At 35.4% G+C, this 16,749-nt stretch overlaps 3 protein-coding genes across 4 annotated transcripts; 1 reads left to right on the top strand and 2 right to left on the bottom strand.

Annotated features, from left to right (window-relative positions):
* Positions 1-217: 217 nt before the first annotated feature.
* LOC102621154 (transcription factor ILR3) lies at positions 218-2,726 on the top strand. Its single transcript, XM_006467894.4, has 5 exons — positions 218-626; positions 1,392-1,454; positions 1,601-1,678; positions 1,753-1,915; positions 2,205-2,726. The coding sequence occupies exons 1-5, from the start codon at positions 490-492 to the stop codon at positions 2,469-2,471; spliced, it is 708 nt and encodes a 235-aa protein (XP_006467957.1). The 5' UTR covers positions 218-489; the 3' UTR covers positions 2,472-2,726.
* A 228-nt stretch (positions 2,727-2,954) lies between these two features.
* On the bottom strand, positions 2,955-6,115 carry LOC102621436 (hypothetical protein). 2 transcript variants are annotated; one of them, XM_006467895.4, is made up of 4 exons: positions 5,090-6,110; positions 3,764-3,898; positions 3,498-3,647; positions 2,955-3,418 (listed from the first exon to the last, which is right to left on the bottom strand). In XM_006467895.4, exons 1-4 carry the CDS (start codon positions 5,891-5,893, stop codon positions 3,110-3,112), a joined length of 1,398 nt encoding a protein of 465 aa, XP_006467958.2. In that variant the 5' UTR covers positions 5,894-6,110; the 3' UTR covers positions 2,955-3,109. The 2 variants fall into 2 exon arrangements, with proteins under 2 accessions (XP_006467958.2, XP_052291200.1); XM_052435240.1 differs by lacking the exon at positions 3,764-3,898 and having other exon boundaries at positions 5,090-6,115.
* A 6,333-nt stretch (positions 6,116-12,448) lies between these two features.
* Positions 12,449-15,701, bottom strand: LOC102628483 (cysteine-rich receptor-like protein kinase 10). Its single transcript, XM_025094876.2, has 7 exons — positions 14,657-15,701; positions 14,460-14,573; positions 14,172-14,374; positions 13,720-13,930; positions 13,239-13,476; positions 12,971-13,121; positions 12,449-12,881 (listed from the first exon to the last, which is right to left on the bottom strand). The coding sequence occupies exons 1-7, from the start codon at positions 15,486-15,488 to the stop codon at positions 12,564-12,566; spliced, it is 2,067 nt and encodes a 688-aa protein (XP_024950644.2). The 5' UTR covers positions 15,489-15,701; the 3' UTR covers positions 12,449-12,563.
* Between the last annotated feature and the right edge of the window lie 1,048 nt (positions 15,702-16,749).

Below are 16,749 nucleotides of genomic sequence, written 5' to 3'. Positions count from 1 at the left end.
CTTGCAGTATAATGCCGTAGTATACGTATAATAATGGTTTATCTATCTATCCATTTTCAGTCACCCACCCTCCGTCTCTGATGCAATGTACTTATCCAAGAATAGGAGTGCAATCGGGGGGCTTATTCACAATTGCGTAAATGGAAACGGGCTACCGCTTGAAGGCCCAACATCTATTTTCGTCGCCATATTTATTTAAATTAAAGAAATGAAAAAATAAAAATGAAGACAATGCTGCGTTGCTTTCTTTCTTTTCTTGTGGTGGTGGTGGAAGATCATGTGGGGTGTGTCTCCCTCTCAGAAAATCCTTTTTATTCCACTTTCTCATTATTCTTCTATATCTTTTTTGCCATCAAACGAACCAACCCAGTTCACTCGTTCCACTTTTATGATCTTTTTCATTCCTAAGGCACGCCGTTTGACTCGTAACATCATCATCACATTGCCATTGCCAGTGAGACTCAGCCGCATTATAACGGAGCAGGAGATATGTCATCACCCTATAATTCCAACTGGATATTCGATTGTGGTTTGTTAGATGACATTGGAGTCTCTGGTGGCGACCTCCCCTCCCTTGATCCTCCGGAGGTTCTTTGGTCTTCTTCCACCTCAAATCCTCCTCTCAGGTATCCATGCATGCGGTGTTATTATGCGTTTAAAGTTTGTTCCATGTTGCTTGTCAATTTTATGCGCATGCACTGGCTAGTCCTAAAATTTAGCTATTTCATTGTTAGTTACTTTTAGCAACAATGCCGGATGAGTATGTAAGGTCTTTGTTTTAATTTTTAGGCGTTTACTTTACTTGTAATGGTCGGCAAGGTTAAATCTTTTTATTGGACCAGTACTAGAAAATTTGATCATGTTACTGCTATTTCAGTTAACTTTGATTGATATAAGTAAAATCTATGTTATATCATTGTTTCAAACAAAGTGTTAAGCTTGAGAAAGGCAGAGGAAATTAAAGAAAATAAATGATGATCATTTTTTTCTATTGATGTATTTAAGCGGATGTGAAAAGGATATTTAATATTAATATCATACGTGTAGTTAGCTAATCTAATATGAAAGAGAAGAAACTGTTCAGAACCATTATACTATTTCACTTCTTAAATTCCTATTAGTATGATAATTTTGATTTTTTTTTAATTTTTATCATCGTCTGACATGTTTGATCACTTGATTATGCATTTGTGTTGACACTCCTATGTGGTGTCTCTATTCAGTTTTTTGAAAGAAAACTTAAATGCATTACCATCTTATCTTGTTTTGCTTTATACTTATTTTGAGGGGCTAGAAAACTTCCACTTGTTTTTGTTGGGATTATGTGCTCTCTAGGGCATAATAATTTATGCTTTAAAGACATACTTATGTATTTCTTATCATTTTAACAGTGCGGAATTCAATGATTCCTTTGGCAATTTGGATGCTTTCAAGGAAACTGGCTCCAGGAAAAGGTACGTAGGTGCTTATGTTCATCTGTTAAGAGTTACTATATAGCTGCTCTGTATAGGCAGTGTTGGAAAATATTTGTTGTGCCATCCTTCTCTTTATGCTTTTGTTTTTTTCATGTTTCAGTTTTTATTGAATGATTCTATGCCAGGGTGAGATCTGGATCCTGCAGTGCATCTGGTTCTAAAGCTTGTAGAGAGAAAATGCGAAGAGATAGGCTGAATGACAGGCATGCCCTGAATCTATAGAGCTTTTGTTTCTCTCCCTCTCTGTATTATGTACTGAATCTGGCTTTATCTTAAGGTTCATGGAATTGGCTTCTATTCTGGATCCTGGGAGGCCTCCTAAAATGGACAAGACAGTTTTATTGGCTGATGCTGTTCAGATGGTGACTCAACTGCGTGATGAAGCTCAAAAACTTAAGGTGTCAAATGAAAAGCTGTTGGGGAAGATCAATGAATTAAAGGTGTGCTTCAATTTCGTTATCAGTTGCTCTTCTCATATTGTTGAGTGCAATGTGAGTGCTTTACTAGGCAATTGAATGGGATAGAATTAGTACTAAAGGAACACTTAAAATTTGAAGGGAGAGCCTTGGTGCTATAGGATCAGTAACATAGGATTTAAGAGATTGCGGAAATAAGCATCTTTTTTCTGTTTCAGTGTTTTCCTTTGGATAAAAAAAATAGATTCTGTCATAGATTGTGTGTGTTCATTCAGTTCTTGTTAGGTTATGTTGAATAGGCTCTGTTTTGTAGTGTGAGAAGAATGAGCTTCGTGACGAGAAACAGAGGCTAAAAAATGAGAAGGAAAATCTTGAGAGGCAAGTAAAAGCCTTGAGTTCTCAGCCTGCCTTCTTACCTCATCCTCCTCCAGTCCCGGCTCCATTTTCTGCACCAGGTCAAGTTGTTGGTGGCAAATTGGTGCCCTTAGTTGGCTATCCTGGAGTTTCCATGTGGCAGTTCATGCCACCTGCTGCTGTCGATACGTCACAGGATCATGTTCTCCGTCCTCCAGTTGCTTAAATTTGCAGGCTTTTCTAGGTCTGCCTTCCCTCAGCACTAGATGCCTTAATTTGTTGATAATGAATCTTGACAGAGATCTCGGTGTTGTTTTCACAATTTTATTTGCTTTAAGTTGGGGATCTATGAGAGTACACTGATTTTATTGGGAAACTTGGAACTCATTGAATGTTCGGATAACATGTAATTCCCATCAAACAAATCTTGTTAGTACCAATTTTGACCGGTCAAACTGATGGCTTGCTTGGTCATTCTTTATCGAATGTTTTAGATGTTAGTACAGTTCTGACATTTTACGTTTATCGAACCCGGGGAAGGGATGAGAAGTTGAACTTGCTTCAAATGGCATGTAAAAGTAAAACCAATGTCTTTTTGCAAGGCTTCAAACAGCCGGTTATCTGAAAAATTAACATCTTAGGAAATTATGGCAACTGACTAGACAATGAAATGTGAATATTTTTGAAGTTGAAGATGGATGAATAGAGATTTAAATTGGAGTTATTTTTCTCTTCAAAAAGTTCCCAGTTTCTACATGCCCATCACTAAGCATATACAAACGTTACTTTTAGTAAGGGCCTATGTCCATTCAAAATTGGTAACAAAATTCAGTTCGTCTGCTGACCTTGTATACATGGTTGTTTCTAGCAGGGCAACTTGAACCCCATATAATTCCCAGACGTATAGTCCCTCCAAATATCAAGAGCTTCAAAACTGGTTATCAAGACGGTACTCAAAGCCATCACTATACTGACTGAAAATACAATGAGGGATGCCCTTCCAAATTCTTGTATAGCTTTCTGAACCACCAGCAATCCCAGAAGAGATGCAACAAAACAAACGATGGCAAAGATGAGAGCAGTTCCACTTTGCTCCATGCCCAACAATAGATATTGGAATGCTGACATAGTTGATGAGAAAAAAACCATGAAAGAACAAGTTGCTGCCGTTACCTATCATAAGAAAAGTGATAGCTTGGGTTACATACTAGCCATTGTACAATCTGGATGAGTACATTGATGCCAGAATTACCTCAGGTGCTGTCCCAATTTGAAGAAGAAGTGGACTAATAAGCATTCCACCTCCAATTCCAAAGAGTCCACCCAATATCCCCGCCAGCAGCGCCATCAATGGGAAAATGAGCTTGTTAGACGTTCCTCTCCTAGTTAAGTCTCCTATGCCCTTCACAAAGAGCTTAAATTTTAGACAAGTTATACCCTCACATAAAGGGATTAAACAGTAAACATCTAATAAGATGCTTGTCAATTTTTGGCTGTAATTTGTGTTCGTTTGAGCACCTGCTGGTTTGGAGCGTGATACTGGGTGCTCTCTTTTCTACACAGGATCCATGCTGTAAATGCAATGGCTAGAGGAATTTGGAGGGATGAGAGAATCCAGTATCCTACTCCGCAAGGCTTCATGGTTATTATACCCTGCATCACGTTTTTGAATAGTCACACACCAGAACTACTGTGAACTATACATGAATAAAGAGTCAATTTCATTCAAATAATGAGCAATAAACACTTACGTGATTTTTCTTATTTATATTTCATTCAATTGTTAAATGTATGAGCTGCTGAACCATTACTTGGCCTCTATGCTGAAATTCGTAATTATTTCAGTTATTGGTTTCTAAGATCTACGGAAAGAAAGTACTGAAATGACAAATTATATAGGTTACATTGACCCAATTTATCTTCATACAACAGATACTCTCTATGATACACAACCCGGCCTATGCCTAACCAGCAGCTTATCCCTTGTTTGGGAACTCAAAATTGAAGTACCTTTCTGTAACTATTCCTTCATCAACAGAAAGAGACTTTTGGAATTGATGGAACCTGGACTTTGATCAAATGCAGGCCAACAACAACCTACATATGCACTTATACATGTAAATCTTCATATGGATCAATGATCAACATTACTTTCAGAACGACTTAGCTCATAATATAATCCAAAGTTCCTAACTTATATTACAACCTAGATAAAAGTTCGTATGATATACCAATATAGAATATAAAGAATGGTATCACGCAGATAGAGGCAGAACAGAAATAGTCTTTTTGCGATCGTTATCCATAACAAATTGAAACCACTTTAGTACATAAAATCTGCTTCCTAGTCTTGTTTTGGATGCACCAACTATGAAACTGCCAAATTCTCAACTTTGTGTCATTCTCAACTTTATGTCAAGGGTATCTTTCAGCAGGCGTCCCCGCCCCCCTCCCCACCACTAGATTGTCCCATGGCGATAGACCGATAGTGGAAACCATGGGACCATGAATCTATGGACAATTCCATAAAGGGACAGTGAAAATGCAACCACCATTATTGTACCCAATTCGTTTTCAGAGGGATTGTCCAAAGTGTATACCAGGAAGCATATTCGACGTAATTAAAAATAAAACAATGAAAATAAATGAATAAAAATTAAACGTCAATGGGTCATGAAACTGGGAAGACTAATCAATTCTTATACTAAGCTTTTTCACTTGATCATTACTAAAAAATTTACCGTGTATATCATCATGTTTGATACGATATATATCCTACCACAACATCTGCAGCCAACATAAACTAGATCACGCAGGTATCAGAATGCGAACAATAAAGCATACCTGCCCATCACGGTTGCCGCGAAAAAGATAAAGAACAGAGAAACAGAACCAGACCAGAACCAAGACTCCAAGTTTCATCCATGGAAAACTCAATTGGTTACTTTCATCCACACTCAACAGAGGTTCCTCATAACTTTTAACCCCTTCACTTCCATCACAATTCTCATCTTTCACAATCCCATTTTCAATTTTTCCACAAGTATGATCTCTCTTCAAATTTTCTGACTCCAATTTCCAAAAAGAAAAGCCATTTGTGCAGGTCTTAAATGTAGACCAAGCAAGAAAAATAGCGAATAGAACAGTAACCAACCACTCTGGGAAAACAAGATTGCAAATAACTCCAATACTCACGCCCAACAGCATGCATGGCTCAGATAAAAGTGCTATATCATAGTCAATAAAACTCTTACCACCAATTGTCCCCAACATATTGCACATAACATTGGCAATAGACCCTCCCGTCACCATGAATGCTGAAAAACTTGTTGCAGTTCTAAGTTCCAAACCAGCCGATATTGTTAATATAGGAATATAGAGCCCGCCACCGCCAATTCCTCCAGCACTGGATATTGAGGCGGCAATGAAGCAAAAAACTCCTGCAATTGCACTTCTTGCAGTTAGTTTCAAATTGGTATCCTGAAACTCTGTCTGGGGACTCCTCCATTGTTGAGTTCTGTTTTGTAACTGATTATCTGAAGCAGTTTGCGTTTCTTTTGCATGTGATTGCCTCAAAGTGATACAAATAGCAAGAAAAAGAGTCACCGATGTTAGGAAATTTTGAGTCTTGGATTTCTTGGAATACATGGCTCAAGAAAAATAAAATTTGCTTGGAATAGCTGGTGCTTCTGTGATTTTGTGAAAGTGAATATCAAGAGATGGTGAAGGCTGGCAGCATGTGTTAGAAAAATAACAAACAGGGAAACAAAAAGTGGAAGGACTAGATGCCTATTGCCTAGTGAGAGTATTATTATAGAGAATGCTGGCATTGGATATGGATACGTAAACCGAAGGATATGGCCTTTTCGTCTATTCAGAAGATTCAAAAGTTAATTGATCTGTTCATGAACTTAGTTATACATTAATTAAACTAGATGTTTAATTTTGTTTAAAAATCTAGACTTTTTTTTAAAAAAATTTTAATTATATATCCATTTTTAGCCCCCTGATCTCTATTTTTGAGTAATCAATTAAGTAAAATTACTTAAAACCCATAAAGTCAAAACTTGCACAAAACATTTCTTTTAGTAAATAACCCACGTTACATTTAATTTAGTTTAGTTTTTGTTAGGTGATTAATTGGAGAAATTTTAGAATACAAATGTTGTATTATGTCATTTATGCAATAATTAAATAATGTCATAACATGTGTGTATTTATTTTGTAAACTATCATGTAAATAATAGTTGTATTAAACTCAATTACACATACCAACACATATCATACATGTATTAATTTATTATAATACAACATATGTATTCTAAAATTATTCGATTAATTGTGGTTAAAAGGATGGTTCTTTAAATGTCAGTGGCAGATTCAAATAAAAAAATAATAATAATAATAGTTCAGAAAATTTCTAAGTTATAATTTACAATCAACAAAAATAAGATAAAATTGAGTACTAAATAAGTGGGCCAAACAAACCAGTGTCCTGTACTCATATGATCATAATAACCAATGATTGGTGCAAGTGGTCTCGAAGTTATCATCTATGGAGGGGGTCTTGTCTTGATATGTTCAAGATTCATTTATGCACCCCGTGAAGTCATAAGAAATCTGTTGAGAGTGCACCACGTGTAAAAATGTAGTGTGGTTGAAAGCTGCCTTCTCTGGTTCCAATCTGGTAATGAAAACACCCATCTCACCGGTTACCAGCCGGCTGCAGATGTCTTTCTGAAAACGCAGTGTTTGATGCCGTTCGGATTTTTTTTTTCATCTGTAATTATTTTAGGATATTATCAAATATATACCTAATATTTTTCTTACATATCACTTACTTACTACAAATTTTTATAATTATATTTTATCACCTAATGTTTCAATTATTATCATTTTAACACCAATATTTAAAAGTGACAGATTGTTTTTTAAAACTATTTTATCCGTTAAACCATTTAAGTGTATAGAAAAATAATTCTCCTCTGAAGTAGAAATAATTTCTAAGAATCAAAAAGTTATAAAATCAAATATTTTCAATGTTAAGGCTTTTGGAATTAAATGACTTAAGAAAGTAATGCTATTTTAATATTTATATCAATTTTAATAATTAAAAATAAATTATAATAAAATTTTGTTAAAAATAAATAGTTATTTTCAGAAAATTACTTTTATCTTAATTGCTTGTTCTTTTAACATTTGTATTTAGCTATGTAAATCAATTTAATAAGTAAATATCAATTAAAATATTTAATTTAATAATCTTAAATAATTGTATTTATCAACTTACCACCTGACTTATGGAGAAGTTATCAAATTACTATATGTCTTTTTGTTTTTATATTAAATCACCACTGCAATTTAAATTTATCAAATTGAAGTACCTTAAATACCTTTGCCACGTCATTATTTTTTAAACAAAGTTAACTATTTGGTTGTAAAATAATAACAATTGAAATATTAGATGATCAAATATAGTTGGTAGAAAACCTTAGCGGTAGAATGAAATGTCAAAAAATATTAGGTGGATATTTTATAATAATAGAGTAATGATACAGCCACAAACTCTTGTACAAACTTATTTTGTACAAACTGATGTGGCATGATAAGATTGGTTGAATTAAATATCACTTGGCCCACATTATTTGTTTTTATTAATTTATATTTTCATTCAACCAATGAATTAATGCCACGTCAGTTTGTACAAAATAAGTTTGTACAAGAGTTTGTGGCTGTATCATTACTCTTTATAATATCTCATTATTTAACTGTCAATGATATTTTAAATAATAAGATGGTTTATAAAAGAGGCAGGGCAACTTGCAGTCAAATAATACTACGATCATAATTTAACTCTTTGCATTCATTAAGTCATTTTCATAAATCAAAATTTACTTTTTACACTCATTTAAATATAAGCACAACCCTTATTTAGTATATTTATTTTTTTCTCTTTAGGTACGTAAGTACTATATCAGTACTGTATATTTTAGCCACTTACACTACACCATGTTTATGAAAAGCACTATAAATTTAGAGATTTTGGATGTGTGTAATAAAAAAAAAAAAAAAAACTCTGAAAGAAAAAATATGTGAGTCATGAGATAAATAAATAAACAAGAAAGATCATATTAAATGAAAAGAAAAAGAAAAGTTGAGATTAGATCTCTCAATAGAAACTACCTATAAATAGATGCATCAAGCTAATTAAAGGGATACATACATAAATTCTGAAGAGAGAATTTACAACTTATCTCTCATGAATGGAGAGAAAAAAGCACTCTCTGGACTCAAGATTACATTACTTTTAATTATTAAATTAACTTGTGGCAAAATTAAGGCTAAATAGACCCAGAAATTATTTAAGTACGCATATGGTATTTCTCATCCACACACACCCCACTGGCATCATATTATTATCTTAATATATATATATTTTTCTCTATCTCATTTATAAGTTATCAAACCGATACCGCCGGTTGCCCAACGTGTTTGCATTAGCTTTATTCCTAGTTGCCCAACACATTTATTTTTAAAATTGACTTATTTATTAACAGTTTGATTATTGTCGGGCTGTCAGACGTATTGTGTTGTGAGTGATTAGATCGTCGACAATTTAGTAAATTAATATTTTTTAAGTTCCATAAACCCATATTCTAGTAAAACATTTGCATATAAAAGAATTCATTTTCCATTGTTTTATGGGCCCCAGTGGCCTACCTCCTGCTTCCGTCTGATAATATAAAAAATATCTCCTGAAATTATATATTTAGTTTAACTTCCAATTGCTAAAAGTAAAGATAAAAATATTGAGACAAACCCTATCTAATTTATTAACTTATTATTCCCCACTTTTATGTTATTTTTTAGTGATTATAGGTACCGCTACAGATAACTTGCATTAGCCTTGAAGAAAAAGAGATTTGGCAAAAAGTTTTGGGCCTTTTCTTTTCTAAAATGAAGGCGTACTCAATTTTGTCCGGGCATGTGACGATAGTACAAGTGCGTTGCGGGTGCCAAAATGAAAAGGAAAGCCGATGGAAGTTTCCTTCTGGAAGTAAGTACGAGGGCTGATTTATTATTATTATTATTATTATTAATCATGTTACACTGAAAATGAATTACTGGTTATGCGATTGCTGTCTCAGAACACTCATTCTGATGACCTCGACATTTTTCTTTGTTTTCTTGAGAACTTGGGAGATGATAGGACCGGCATAAAAAGAAAATGACACGTCTGGGAAGTGGAAACCCATGTCCGCCTCTCGCCACCGAGCTGTGAAAATTTGGTTTGCTTCATTCACTCTCAATCACATTCTCTTGTTTTAATTGGATTACGGTTAAAGTTCGAATGCGAAAGCCACTAAATTTTTTAAGTCTTTACCGGCCAAGGAATGGTGATGGATTCCAAGGTGGAATACAACAACATTAGTAACGCGAGAAATTTTAGAATAAATCAAAATAATTAGTTAGTCATATAACAATTAAACGAGGTTCTGTAATGCCACTAAAAAGAAAAAAAAAATTGTGTACATAAACATATTGATTTGTCAAGTGGTATGTATTGTGCGCTATTAAAAGGGAATAATTTGTACTAGACCCGCAACATCCTGACATGTGACAAAATTTGGGTCTCTAAATGTGACCAACAAGAAAATCCCACTTTGAAACCACTTCTGATTGTGGAGCTCATTGCTTTACCACATGGGTAAAGCACCATTAGCCCAGTGTATCACCTCCAGTATGGCGATCTCAATCAAGTGTATCTCTGCCTGATCTCACACGAGTGTATCTCTGTCCCCCACGAGCTTTCAAAGTTGTGGATTTAAATGATGCCTGTTATTGCGGATTTGTTGAATTTTTTTTTGGAAAAACGTCTTTCATCTCAACTCTTTCAGTTTTGATTTTTTTCGCGCGAAGGAATCTTTCTGCGTTTTGGGTCACAGACTCACAGCTCATAAGAAAAGGCCTTGGGCCGTATTGAGCAATCATCTTTACATAAGTCCATTTAGTAGAACTATGGCCCAGTTGATACAAATATTCATTCAATGGCCCTTCTTCCCGGAGGAGAAAAAAATAAATATTAATAAATCCCATGTTTCTTGCATCCTTTCGATTGTTAATTGTTAATTTGTTATCCAATCCGCACTCACAATGGGTTTTCATTAGATGGGACTAGAATCCTCTTAGTGCTCTTATCTTCTCCTTGACAATAATATTCATGTGTTTGATTGGTGGTTAAAAAAATTTAAAAAAAATAGGTGAAGTTTAATTTTAATCATATATTATCACTAAAAGTTATGTGAGGCAGTTCATAAAAAACTCAAATGAGAATAATATCTTAATCTGAATGGGCGACCATGAAGGGGGTTAAGAAGTTCACATTATTTATTTATTTATTATAATTATTATTTGGGTTCTATTTCGATTGGGTATTAGGCTATAATTTATCCATATAAATAGAATAAGTGGGCTCCACATGCAGATGCAATTGCCTGCTTTTTAGCTTTATTATGCCTATATTCTCTCTCGAATCAAATATTGATTTTATAATCTCATGTAAACTAGCTGCCTTTTTGTTATCTACTGCTTTTAAAATTAGTGGTAATACATTCTATTCACTGAACCATAAAACACTCTAGTTGAATTGAGTTTTTTTTTTTTTTCAATTATTATTAATGCTAAGCATGAAAGTCCGTTGTATGATGTGAGCATTATAGCACGAAGAGTTTACTTTTAACGTTCAAAAGCGATACTGCCATGATTTCATTCACATTGGCCCATTCATGGTTTCCCTCTTCAATTTTCCTAGTAGTTACTGAGATATCAAAGAGATGAAGATGCTGAATCTCAAAGTAATATGGTTCAATATATTGTCAAGTTGACACTATGTAGCCCTCGCCATGCTGATGCTAAATTGCTAATGCCAGTGTTAGGAATGTTCAGAAACTTACAATTCTACTTCTGAAAGTGCATTCGGGACCAGTCTCAACAATCATTTAAATTCTGTCTGCAAAAGGATCTCTTCAGAATGGTTTCTACAACACAACAGAAGGGAAAAGCTCAAGCAGAATTTACTGTCTTGTACAAGGTAGAGGAGATATTTCTGCCCCAGCTTCTGCTAATTGTACCAAGGAGTCCATTAATGTAGCCTTCGGTGAGTGTTCACAGAGCAAAAAGGTTAAAATTTGCTTCAAATGGTGTTTTCTTCGCTGTTCAGATAAGGATTTTTTTTTTTGGTGTTTGGGATCAAAGTTAACTGGGCAAGGCCAATGAAACCAACTTTGATTATCCGTTTGTGATTGCAAGAGGATTTATCCTGATAACTGAACTTGCAATTACAACTCCAAGATGGCGTCTAATGTCTGGGACTGCGGTTTTGGATGCAGAAAAAAGTGGGAAGAGGTATTGCATGGCTCAGTGTAATGGAGATATCAGTAGGAGTGTCTGTGGCAAATGCTTGAATGATCAATTGATGACTTTTAGAACCACTGTTGGAAGTAAAAGAGAATGGGAAATTTATGGGTCAAGTTGTAGCATGTAGCACCACGGTTTTCAATTTTATTCAACATCTCTACTAAAAGTGAGTAATGTGACCGGCTGACCGCCCTTTTACTTTTATTTTTGTTACTTATTCTGTATTTACGTAGTAGTTTATTTGATAATAGGTGTTAAAAGATTATCACCATCTCCAGTGGCTGCAACTGGCGTGACTGTGGCAGTGCTAAAGCTTCTTTTAATCTTCTAGCTTGTGGACAACGGATGGTCATTGTTTAATAAGAAAGTTAGACTATGCCAATCCAGGGAACTGTTATTTTTTTCTGGTTCATTTCATTTTCGCTGCTTGAGCAACGAACACAAGTTCTTAACTTCTGTAATGGAGAGTGGAAGAGCCATGCGCTGCAGAGGTGAACTATGAATCAAGTTTTTACTGATATTAATTTCATAAAAGTTATTTTTGTTTATGCAAACTTTTCCAACATATGTGGAGCCATTGTAAGAAGTCATCAAAACTGGAGACATACTGATATAACCTAGGCCTGAAATCACAGAACGGGTACTTTTTCTTAAAAATAAAATGGCATAAACCTGGAAGTGAACAAAGTTGCATAAAGGAGCCCGACAGAACCTAATGATCATAAGCCCGGAGAAACTAGCTTCTACCTTTGTACAATAAACAAATAATTTATACTGGAAGAACTCTTTACACAAGCAATGGCACGAGATGTATTTGCAAGTCAAAAAAATTTGTAAAATTCACAGAGCAGTCTTGTGTTGATTAAAATGAACAAAATGCTTTAATCAATCAACAATCTTATTACCTAGAAATACTAGTTGAAGTTTGATCTGATGCGAGAGAACCCGTTCGCACCCCAGATGTCGAAGTTGTATATTGATCAGACATGGTGGTATATCTACCTGCTGAATATGGCGCTATTGATGGTTGGGGAAGATTTACTGCTTCGCTTCCAAGCATGAGAACAACTACTGACATGGTTGGTCTTTGTGCTGGGTCGTCCTGAACGCACAATAATGCAATATGTATCCATCTTAAAGCCTCACTAACAGGACAAGCTTCAACTAAGTTTGGGTCAACCAACTCAATGCCTTTGCCTTCGTTCCATAGTCGCCATGCCTGTTAAGTATCATGTTTGATGAAGTTCCACTGTCCTTATGGTTAAGGTTCTAACTTTTTAAGTGCATAAAATTACAAGCCAAACTTACATATGTTAGAAGGCTTTGGCCGCACTCAGAGTAGTAAATTCCTCTGTTCTTTTTACCGCTTATGATTTCTAGCATTAGGACTCCAAAGCTGTAAACATCAGACTTTATTGAAAATAAACCCTCCAGTGCATACTCTGGAGCCATGTATCCACTGTTAAGGAAAAGAATTCATTGGAGTAAATCTGTAGCATCAAGGAAATAATAAAGAATTGTGATTCAAATCATATGAGTAATTTCATGGTAGAAAGGAATGATAGAAATGGCTTACTATGTCCCAACAACTTTCTCAGTGTTGGCTTCGAGCTGATTGCCTCCAAAAATCCTTGCAGTGCCAAAATCTGATATTTTGGGGTTCATCTCATCATCCAACAACACATTGCTTGCTTTCATATCTCTATGGATGATTTTGAGCCGAGAGTCTTCGTGCAGGTATAGAAGGCCTCTTGCTATTCCATTAATTATGTTTGCACGCTTTGCCCAGTCTAGTTCCTTATTTTTAACTGGGTCTGCATTGTTGGTAAATTAGGAAGCATAAGACCCCTTGATAAATTATTTGAGAGTTGATGGATATGAAAAATGTTACCGCAGCATTTAGAGAACTATAAAATGGAAACATTGATCTGTCTATTTACCCAATTAAAAGTGAATCACAGCTCTTGGCCTTACTCCTTATTACCACAAGAACATGATCAAGAGGAAGAAAAAAGTTCAAATTAAGAGCACATGTCTGAGAGAGAAGAGGAACAAACCAAACAGAAACGCATCGAGGCTAGTGTTGGCCATGTACTCATAGACTAGAAGCTTTTCATCTCCCTCCAAGCAGTATCCCAAAAGCCTCACAAGATTTTTATGTTGAAGCTTGATAATTAAAATAACTTCATTCCTGAACTCTTCAAGTCCTTGGCTTGATCTCAATGAAAGTCTTTTAACTGCTACTTCCTTTCCGTTTGGCAGCTTACCCTGAAAGCATTACAAACAATGTCAACAAAAGAAATGACTGTATCTTAATTTAGTGGCACTTAACAGCTATTTATCATCACAAAAAAGGTTCAGTGTTAATTTTCGTGCACAAACAGGTGCCTATTCAAATTTGACAGCTTCTTTTCTCTTAAAGTCAAAGTAAATTACAGACAATGAACCAATTTATGTGGTACGAACCATTCGTCATTGCAAATGCATAAAAAAGGTACACATGTCAAACCTTGTAAACAGGGCCAAAGCCTCCTTCCCCAAGCTTGTTTTCATTAGAGAAATTGTTTGTAGCAGCCAATATAGTAGTTAAACCGATGTAATGCATCTCTCCGCTGTCTTCTCCTTCTGTCACAAGAATACCTCCCTCCATTAATTCTGGCCGATTCGAGCCTTTGAAATTCCGTAATAGAATTTCCTCAGTTATTCCTTCCCCTGAAAACCTCATAAATCATTTTGTCAAGAAAGTAGCAACTTAAAAGGATAGTGTTTAGTACTAGCCAAACCTAATTATATGTACCTCTTCGGCTTTTCCTCCTGCAGCAGAATAAATAATACCACAAACCCAAAAGAGCTGCTACAACAGCTGCTACTGATGATACAGTGGCGATTACAATCGTCTTTGTGTTTTTTCCTATTGGATAGTTATTGAACATATTCATTTAAAGTCGGGGGAAACCAGAATCGTAGTCTTGCTGATTTAAATTGGTTACTAACCTCCACCGTCAGGCGTTGACTGCGGCGCTGGAGCTGATGGTTGCTCATAGAAACCGTATTCCTCGTACCTTAGGCTGCAACTCGGGCTCAAAATCCGCCATCCTCTCCTAATTTGGCAACAATTTTGGCTTTCATTAGTCAACGTTGCCAAACAAGATCGACATGAACTGCTATTAATATCTCTAGTACACTGCAGCAGAGCATATCCTCGCTGAACATTATCCACAATTCCATCCTTTGTATCGAACATCAAGTCCGTACGTGGGACAGAATCTACCAAAGAGAATATCAAACCCAATGCTCCATAGTTTTGTTGCTCAGGTGAAGTATTATTCTGACTGTTCCACATCAGCAGCCGCGGAAGTGTTTGTTCCCTTCCGAAGAAATTCATGTTAGAGTAGCGTAACATGCACTCATCGTACCATATGATTGCACGTTTATCAGACGGGCAACGTTGTCTGAGTTGTTGAGTGGCATTGTTGACACAAATTCGACATGTACTAGTTGAGACATCTCCTCTGCAGAGATAGAGGCTGTAGATTCCATTTGATGAACCGTTGTAAAAGCTCTCGGAGGAAGCTTTAGATGATAGAGAATCAAATAGAGAGTTAAGGCTGGATATGTACTCCGCTGAGGCTGTATCATTTTCTGGACCCAGGCAGATATGTGTATTGTACGTTGGCTGGCAATTAATGGAGAAAGCAATTGCAAAGATTGTGATCAAGAATAAATGGAAGGCTCCTGAAATCTGTTGAACAAACATTTTTGTTGCTTTGTTTTGACACACAGGATTATTTTGAGCAACATGATTATGGATATTTGATAGTTTCATTGGGTTGGAGTGAGTACAGACGCGTCTCCTTTTGCCATAAGGCACCTGTAGAACATATATTTTTATTCTTTAAATATTTATATAGTTGTCAATGCAGCTATCTTTGACTGCTTATTTTTGTTTTAAAATTTAGAATTAGGGGTTTCTACTGGCAGATTGCTTAGCTGATGTGTCTTACTCTTTTGTTTGATTACGCCGTTGTATTTATTTGGTGAGACTTGACACTTAAAAAAATTGAAAAAGAAAAAAAAGAAGAAGATTATGGCTGCAAACGTCAAGAAGTTGTCGCTATAGAAAAGGTGGCAACTGGTGCCTCTGCCGTCTGTGGTTAGTTAGCCAGAGACGCTTTGTTCAATTAACGTATAATTATATTAATCTATTAGTCAATATTCTGACAAACCAATTCCGTTCTTTTACTCTTTCCTATAGCTGTTGAAGTTAAGGAGCTCCTCGAGGATGCCTCTAAGGCCTCAGCTGCGGAGGATAAACGCTCAGCGTTATATTTACCTTAAAAGATTTTGTTGGAACTTGAAACGGGGGTCAACAAAAGGGTTGGACCAAGAAATATAGGCCAATGTTGGACCTTAAAAAAAAAAATAAAAAAATCTATTATTATGAAATAAAAATTGATAACATAAGATACATACATGTTTTAGATGATAATTTTGATAGAAAATAATAAATTATATTATTAATTTTTCATTATTTACATATGACACAAAATTAATTTAACTTTTAATTTATAACTGTAAGTATTTACTAAACACTTTAACTGTAACTTTTCAACTACAACTGTCCTACCATAATTCAGTGTCAGCCTCCAACATGGAATGTATAATACTATCTATGATTTATACATATTTATCCATAGTGCAAAGCTGGGAAAAGCAAAAGTAGATTCATGTTCTTTTTCATATCCTTTAATCTTTAGTAACTATGTAAACTGCAGCTTGCAAGTCGAACCATTAATTCTTCTATTGCTCATGTCTACCGGAGGAAAAACGTGTGTAATGCATCTAATTGGATCGGGCTTCTTAGCACCGTGAGCGAATAATCAGACCTTGGAATCTGGCTTGCACTGGGTTGTGTGATCTTTGTGCTTTCACCTCCTGGGAATTTGCAGTTGCAGAAGCGAGTGCCGTGGTCCTTCAGTTCGTTTGTTTGTATTTTACTCTATTATTATTATTTTTTTCTTCAAAAAATCCTTCCCAATTTTGACTTTGAACTTACCTATTTAGTGAAGACTAGTTAAAAGATAAAA

The sequence above is a fragment of the Citrus sinensis genome, chromosome 2, assembly GCF_022201045.2.
Source record: "Citrus sinensis cultivar Valencia sweet orange chromosome 2, DVS_A1.0, whole genome shotgun sequence".
NCBI lineage: Eukaryota > Viridiplantae > Streptophyta > Magnoliopsida > Sapindales > Rutaceae > Citrus > Citrus sinensis.
The sequence above is the reverse complement of the archived record's forward strand: the minus strand, read 5'-3'. Positions and strand labels throughout refer to the sequence as shown.

Excerpts from the sequence above, each read along its gene's own strand:
- LOC102621154 (XM_006467894.4), top strand. The coding sequence starts at position 490 with ATGTCATCACCCTATAATTCCAACTGGATATTCGATTGTGGTTTGTTA. Across the intron at positions 627-1,391 it reads ACCTCAAATCCTCCTCTCAG|TGCGGAATTCAATGATTCCT; the intron begins GTATCCATGCAT and ends TCATTTTAACAG. Across the intron at positions 1,916-2,204 it reads GGAAGATCAATGAATTAAAG|TGTGAGAAGAATGAGCTTCG; the intron begins GTGTGCTTCAAT and ends TCTGTTTTGTAG.
- LOC102621436 (XM_006467895.4), bottom strand. The coding sequence starts at position 5,893 with ATGTATTCCAAGAAATCCAAGACTCAAAATTTCCTAACATCGGTGACT. Across the intron at positions 3,899-5,089 it reads GCGGCAACCGTGATGGGCAG|GGTATAATAACCATGAAGCC; the intron begins GTATGCTTTATT and ends AACGTGATGCAG. Across the intron at positions 3,419-3,497 it reads AAATTGGGACAGCACCTGAG|GTAACGGCAGCAACTTGTTC; the intron begins GTAATTCTGGCA and ends TTCTTATGATAG.
- LOC102628483 (XM_025094876.2), bottom strand. The coding sequence starts at position 15,488 with ATGAAACTATCAAATATCCATAATCATGTTGCTCAAAATAATCCTGTG. Across the intron at positions 13,477-13,719 it reads CCTCGATGCGTTTCTGTTTG|ACCCAGTTAAAAATAAGGAA; the intron begins GTTTGTTCCTCT and ends CCAACAATGCAG. Across the intron at positions 12,882-12,970 it reads GCCAAAGCCTTCTAACATAT|GCATGGCGACTATGGAACGA; the intron begins GTAAGTTTGGCT and ends GATACTTAACAG.